The 7,766-nt window shown below is 47.9% G+C and overlaps 1 protein-coding gene across 1 annotated transcript in view; it reads left to right on the top strand.

Moving 5' to 3' along the window:
* Positions 1–250: 250 nt before the first annotated feature.
* The window catches only part of iqck (IQ motif containing K), an 11,233-nt gene continuing 3,717 nt past the window's right edge, over positions 251–7,766 (top strand). The window contains exons 1-7 of the mRNA XM_071922067.2: positions 251–302; positions 396–523; positions 620–770; positions 882–979; positions 1,320–1,372; positions 1,571–1,648; positions 2,083–2,167. Coding sequence (XP_071778168.2) covers positions 251–302; positions 396–523; positions 620–770; positions 882–979; positions 1,320–1,372; positions 1,571–1,648; positions 2,083–2,167 — 645 coding nt within the window. The remainder of the gene's footprint in view (positions 303–395; positions 524–619; positions 771–881; positions 980–1,319; positions 1,373–1,570; positions 1,649–2,082; positions 2,168–7,766) is intronic.

Genomic DNA, 7,766 nt, shown 5'->3' with positions numbered 1-7,766 from the left:
GCGGGTGACGCGCACAATGAGGTCAACGAAGTACTTTTGAGTGCGACATAGGCCTACTTTGCAAACACAATCTGCAGCAATGTTGTAAATTAATTAAATTGCTGTTTGGTCAGATGCACCGTTACATTCGCCAAAATATTATGAGCTTTTTTTTTTATGTATCTAGTCGACGTATTTACACCGGAAAGCATGTTTTCGAAGCTCAGTTCTTCCTTGGCAACCAGCGCGTCCTTGGCAACTGCAGTAGAAAATGGCAAAGCTAATCGGTGCCAGAAAATCATTGTGGCAACAAGTGTGTGAAGGTAAGATATTATGTTTTTATCGCTTAAACTGTCTTGGAGATAAGAACACGGCTAAATGTAAAAGATGTTGCTTTGTGGTGTTCCTGTTTGAAGAGTATGAAGCTGAGCGGCCCGGTCCTCCCGCCGCCGTGTGGACGGACAGCGGCTCGGTGAGCACCCTGCTCTCCCAGTACAGCGCCAGTAAACATTCCCCAGTCTTCTATGGACTCACTACGGCCAAGGTCAGGCTATCCTGCCACTGTCCAAGTATTTCATCTGGTCATCACCATCATTTCAGGAGCTCATGAAGTAGTCATGCCAATCATTGGTTTCATTAGGTGTTTGTGGATGACGACCCTCTGGAGAATTTCGACCCTCTTCTCTGCCACCCCGCTCTTGCTGGGTACTCAGTCTTGGAAAAACCTCCTCCCTCAATTCAGAAGCGCCCATCAACGGCCGAAACTACATCACCTCCTCAACTCCATGAACGTAAGTCTGTGTGAACTTTCCCTGCTGGATGCATCATGCAACTGTGTGCAAATGTCTCTGTTATCCTGGTGTGTGTGTGTGTGTGTGTGTGTGTGTGTGCATTTGTCTCAGGTCCTGTCACAAGGTTCTTGGAGGAGAGTGTGTTTCCTGTGTTGCTTCCTGGACTGGAGGCCATGCTCAAAGAGGCCCAGAAGCACCACTGTTTCCAGGTCTGAATTTATCATAAAAACACCTATGACCAATCAACAAGCTACACCACACTGCAGGCCTGCTGTACTGCTATAATAAACCAATAAACCACACACACATCTGAACAGTGATTTGTCTTAGGATTTGTTACTCTTACATCTTACATCAATTCATGTGTCTTGTTGCACCATCATTGCATATGAAATATTGCTCTGGCTGTTCCTGCCTGGCTTAATAAAGTTGATTGATAAAACAGTCTCAACTAACATTACAGTCAATACTATGTCATGCCACAATACAGCATTGTCCATTGATTGACAGCATGTTGCAAGGCATCGATTACTTTCTTTTGTGTTTCAGAGGAAAAGAACAGCATTTGACCCGTGTGACTTCCTAACAGAGTGGCTGTACAAGTAATGTCTTTACTATTATTCTAAAATGTGAAAAATAGTAAAAAATAAAGAAAAATGCGTGTGTCCAAACTTTTGACTGGTAGTGTATGTTGTGAAAGAAATGGAGTGGAAATCTATGTGTCCTCTTCTCCAGGCCTATTTTTATTTATTTATCTTTATTTGTTGTGTTATCTGTTGCACCCCCCACCCCCCTCCCAGCCATAACCCTTGCAGGAGAGGAAAGGGCCCCGTGAACTTCCATGACATCCCCTTTGTCAAGGACTGGCTCAGCATACAGTGAGTGGCTCCACAACCTCTCACCCCCCCCCCCCCCCACACACACACACACACACACACACACACACACACAACTGCTGCTGCTGCTACCTCCAAATCCATTATCTTTCAAGAAATGAGTAAAACATTTTATTTTCAGATCAACTGCTATGCATTATTTGAAATTCTATATTGGGTTTTTGTATGAGTTTCAGTGGGCACCAGGGTCATGAAACCTACCCAGCACATGAAGTATGATATAAACTACAAAAAATAAAAAATTACAAACACAAAATACTGGAGTTAAAGAGGTTTTAAGAGGACAGCAGCAATACACACATATTCAATGACTCTCACATTAGTTCCCCAGGCTGCTGCTGAGTGTCTCTTTGTATGAAGTAGAGATGACTCATCCTTCTCTCTCTCTCTCTCTCTCTCTCTCTCTCCTTCCTCAGTCCCCGGCCTCCCATCCCTCTATTTCTGTTACTGACAGAGGATCAGGCTGCTCTGCTCATCCAGGCTTTCTGGAGGGGATACAAGGTAGGCAGGACGAGACTAGAAACAAGCTGATGCGTACAAGCTTTCTTTCTCAACCCAAGATACAAGGACTAGGATGTAGACGGAGATAAAGAGTTAGGAAGAAGTTCCAGACAGAGTCCTGACACTGGTCTGGAAAGTCTAGAGGAGTAGGGAAAATGAATTTGATCATTTCTAGATATTGAAAAATCCCTGAATTGCCAAATAAGAAGTTTGGAAGAGAGTGGAAAAATGCCCCGGATGCACATCACACTACACATTTCCTGAAGCTGTACACCCACTGTCATTTCACATATTGTGTTATTTGTGTTGTGAAGGATAGAGCGATATGGCCTGGGGCTGCAGTCATGTTGGCCAGATGCAATACATCCTAGGAAACACCTACCAAAGTTTTCAAATCGATTCAAGAAATGACAGTGTGGGAAAAAGTGTGGGATTTTGAAGTGGCAGACGTGAAGGGACCCTGCCATTACCCCACACACCACAGTGAGCATGCCTGTGCGTACGTGCAGGCCTGCCTGTCTGCCTGTGTTTGTGTGTGTGTGTGTGTGTGTGTGTGTGTGTGTGTGTCTATGTGTCTAGCTCCGTCAGCATACAATCGGCTCCCTCCCGCATGTGCAGCGGCCAACAGTGCGATCTCTGCACCAGGCTCGTTGTATAATCCCATCCCGCTTGAAAAGCCTTGCACTTGCACGCGGACTGCAATTCCATTCAGCGGCTTGATTATGTCATCAGTGATGCTAGGCTTAATTCCTCTCTGTGTGGCTGTTCTGGTCTGAAGTGCTCTGTACTGCGATATAAATAGACGCACACAGACACGACCAGAGGCAAACAGCAGCCATTTCCCCAGACACACTCGCACTATCTCTCTCTCTCTCTCTCTCTCTCTCTTTCTCTCTCTCTCCGACAAACTCAGCCAGCCGCATCTGTGTTCGCGCAGAGTGAAGACGCAAGGAGGGGTCGTGTTTTTTGTTTGTCGCACCACACAAGCTCTTAGTTGTGCATCGTCTCTCATCCGTCGAGTGTGTGGGAGGACTCGGCTTCAGTCTTCCTCTGCCGTGTAAACCGCCGAGACGAAAGGATGCCAGCTGTGGTGTCATGTAGAATTACATTCTGTCTGAGTGATCTGCAAACTCGTGTTTGTACATGCATGCGTGTGGGTATGTAGTTGAATATGTAGGGGCGTACATGAAAGACTGTGTTTTTGTGTGTGTGTGTGTGTGTGGCTAGTGCACCAGCAGGGGGAACACTTACTCTCCACCCTCTATCACAACACAGAATATAATCCCCCCTTCTAACATCAGGTGGCAGTGGTCAGCCAGTTGTTTGTCATTCCCCACTGTGTTTATCCTGAACTGAGAGGTTCAGCAGGGCCACTGATAGCACTGCAGCCTCACACCTCAAGGGATCTGGAGGCAGAGAGAGAGAGGATGGAGGGGCGAATTTGGCTGATGAAGCTGAGGCTATGTTTGGAGACTTTCCGGGTGGATGGGTGGATGAAGGGAGGGAGGGAAGAGGTGGGAGAGGGGGAAAGGGCCGATGCTGCAGAGAGGCCGTGGATCAGGCGAGATGGAGTGAAACGCAGCCTAAATAGTGACTCTAGAGGGTATAAGGACAGGGAGAGAGAGAGAGACTCGGGGCTTATTTTTCCCAGGGGCTTGAGGAGGCTGTGAACGCAGCAGGGGCTCAGGAATAGGATCAGGATCCGAGGTCGAGAGTGCGTCTCTTAAGGAGACAGAAGATCATGACTTATGCAGGGATACAGGGGTATTTTGGATAGGCGCTGACGCAAACCCTCGACAGGCATCGGACCGTGTCACGGCTGCTGCTACCTTGGCTGTAGAGGAACCGCAGCCGGCGGAGCAGAGACGAGGACACAGTCAGCTGTGAAGCATGGAGAGGCGTGGGAGCACTGATGCTCTGCAAAGGAAGCTTCATGAGTGTCTGAGTGTGTGTGTGTGAGTGTGTAAGAGTGTTTGTGTGTCTGTGTGTGTGTGTGTGTGTGTCTGTCCGGGGTGAGAATGTGTGTGTGCGTGTATGTGTGTTTCAGCAGCTGTGGGTGAAACTACACAGAAGACACCATTTTGTCCTCTTTTCTCCCACTTCCGTCTCTCACCGCCGTTCCATCCATCCATCCTAGACTCCTCTCTCTGTCAGTGTCCCCGTCCCCCCTACCCTCTCTTTTCCCCCTCTCTTTTCCCCTCCCTCCATCTCTCTCTCTTTTACTCTCTGCCGTTATGTAACCTGCCTGACGCAGCGCTGACTGCAGAGGGTGTGCGTGTGTGTGTAAGAAAGACAGACTGAGAGCAAGAGAGGAGAGGAGAGAGGAGAGGAGGGAGGGCGGGGGTATTTTTGTAGATTGGAATTCTATCCCTGCCTTATTAATCTGTTTCATTGAAAATATGTTGAGGACTTAAGATGAGCAGTGCTGGAAACAATCCACACACACACACACACACACACACACATAAACAGAAGCCCACATCTCTGACCCAGACAATGCGATTGTCTCTTGCTTCACTCACGTAGCACTATAAAGAGCTGCTAGGTCTAAACATATTACATAATCTTCTTTACACACTGTGTCTTAGCCCAGCTCTAATCCACTCATCCATGCCTGCTTCTGTAACACACACACAAACACACACACACACACACACCACTGGTCACTAAGACGTCTCAGGCTCTCTAAGGTCCAGCTGGGCGGAGGTAGAGCCGTGTAGTTGCTGTGTAATAAATAGGAATTCCAATTAGGCCGTCAATATGAGGGGCTTGTGGCCAGGGAGAGGGAGGCTTTTATCATAATCAATCCCACGGTTTCCATTGGATGAGAAGATTTATTAAGGATACACACACTTGAGTGGAATCATGCTTGGCCTTGTCCTGGCTATAGCACAGCCGCATAGCCCAGTATAGCCTTGTCACATATAGTCAGGTCTATCCTAGTCCAGCATACCAAATCCTATTCCACTCCAGCCAAGTCCAACTCAAGTTAGATAAGATATGTGTGTGAATGGCTATCCCCTACTGTCAAGGGTCTATTGTCAGTCCTATAATTAATTTTTAAAGGTCTTAAAATGTCCAATTGTTTTCATTTTCACGTTCATTCCAGTGGTGAAACTGGTCTGATATGTCATTCTAACGGGCATTAAAAAGGTCTTAAAAAGTCTCAGATCTCGATGAAATGGGCGCTTTGTCTCTTAGAGAAACCATTTAATGTCTATTGAATAAGTGATAGGTTTCACGTTCACAAGGCATTTTGAATAAAAACGTCAGCCCCGCTGCAGTCACACTAGTCTTGGCTGTACTAGTACTTGGCTGGGGAAGGTCCTGGTGTAGGCACACTTATTGTCGGAAAGTGGGGCATTGTGAGGACTGAGTACTCCACTTGACATAAACTGATATAGCTGGATGAAAGAATCACACACACACACACACACACACACACTCAACAGCAGAACTAGGTCTGTGATTCCAGCTGAATGATCTGAGGGCGGCACCAGTTGGTTCACATTAGGCCAGCCAGTGCACCAATAGTGCGATAGATGAATGAATTTGAATACAGAGCCAGTTTAAAGTCAGTGACAGGCCATGTGCGGTGACACTGATGCTGATGATACAGCACAGGCACTCAGGACAGCCAGTGGCCAGGGGCGCTGCTTAGTCCTCGCCTCCCCCCTCCTGCAGAGGGGTTGTATAGGGGCATTCTGTCCCAGGACGGAGACTGAGTGGTTTTAGCATGGATGGATGGATGGATGGATGGATGGATGGATGGATGGATGGATGGAACGCTGTAGAGTTGACAGCCTACACAGGTATTCCTGAATAATCCACCTTTCTCTCTATTATATGGAGTTATTCACAGACAGTATTTTAGATCGTACTTACCTCTCAGCCTTACAAAGAATGTAAGTGTGTGCCAGTATACACAGTGTTCCTCTTCAACTGGATTAGTGGTTTGACGGATGGGTGGAGGTGTCTATGGATGCATGAATGATGGATGTGTGGTCGGTTGGCATCTTTATCAATTCACATGTTGATTGCTTGGTTGAACCCTGATGGAAGCATGGCTCAACAGAAAGACAGATGATGGATGGATGGAAGGATAAATCAGAAGACAGAGTAAAGCTGGTAAAATGAATGTAGTGGCTATTTCTTATGCAGCCCGTCTCTGTGGCTGGTGATGTGCGATGGCCCCAGACTGCAGCCAGTCCTGTTCCAGGGAGTCCAGTCCCTCCAAACAGAAGCCATGGTGCTGCTGCTGCTGCTGCTGAGTGTGAGACTGGGAAAGGAGCTCAGTCTCACAGGCAGCTTGGTACAAAGAGAGGGGAAAAGGAGGCTTGAAAGGCACTGTGCATTGGGAGTGAGGTGTGGGGGGGCGGGGGGGGTTGTGCTGCTGTTGTGTGTGTGTGTGTCTGTGTGCTCGCTCGTGCTTGTACATGTGGACTAACGTGTGTGTGTGCATGAGCGTGTGTCTTGCGGTCTTGCGATGTCTTCCTAATTTATATAATCACGTTTGAAAAGCCCACCCTTCATACATACACACGGCATGGGAGGGCTGACTCACGTGCGCATTAAAACACACACACACACACACACACACACACTTCATCACGTGCACATTGACATGCACGTTATACCCAAAAGATATTATCAAAGGCTCACTAATGATTAGAACTAGGAGGAGTAGACACAAAAACCCTCATATGTTGCCGGGCTGTCAGGCTCACGTGTATACGCTCGCACACACACACACACACACACACACACGCATGCGCACATACACACACACCCAGTGCTAGACCTCGATTCGTGCGCTCAGTCAAAACAATACCTCGCCCCCGCTAACTAGCTGTGCTGATGTACACAGACAGGCTTCAAAACGCTCACGCACACACACTCAACTCAGCTCTTTCTCTCCAAGTATCACACACACACACACACAGACTCAAACTGCCAGCATCCTGCAGACACCTCGTATATCCAACGAGTCAGCTTTTCAGGAACTGAGAAAAACTGTTTGATTTTTCCTACGACACCTATATTTGACATTATACAATGCCATGTCGATGGTTCGGTCCCGGGGTCATGAAACATTTTCTACACGTAGGAGTTAGTGACAGCAACAGAAGCCAAAACTGGAGATACAAGATTTCTGCAGGGCACCAACAAAATGCACAATGAGACAGAAAGACACACAGAATAGAAACAGCCACACAGACACGTACAGACACACACACACACACACAAACAGTGGTGAGCAAACACGGCAGACTGCCACCTCCCACCCCTCTCCCCCCTCCTGACCCTCACCCCTCATTTCCATTTCTATGGTATCGCCCATCAGCAGAGGGGCTGTCGCGGCGCTCTGACGCCCGCTGAATTAACCATTACAGCCCGCTGGTCTCCCCCTACCCCAACGCACCGCCAGGCTGCGCCTTATATAACAGGCCCACTTTCAGACCCGCTACCTACCGTCGCCACACAACCAGGGAGTCAGGGGGGGAGGAAGTTGGGCTCGAGTGGAGTGGGAGGAGCGGGAGAAAGAAAAGGCTAGAGAGAAGGCTATAGAGGAGTAGATGGAGAGGGAGCAAAATAGGTG

The sequence above is a fragment of the Centroberyx gerrardi genome, chromosome 7 (assembly GCF_048128805.1).
Source record: "Centroberyx gerrardi isolate f3 chromosome 7, fCenGer3.hap1.cur.20231027, whole genome shotgun sequence".
In the NCBI taxonomy this organism is placed as follows: Eukaryota; Metazoa; Chordata; class Actinopteri; order Beryciformes; family Berycidae; genus Centroberyx; species Centroberyx gerrardi.
Note: the sequence above shows the minus strand (reverse complement) of the source record. Positions and strands in the feature narration are given on the sequence as shown.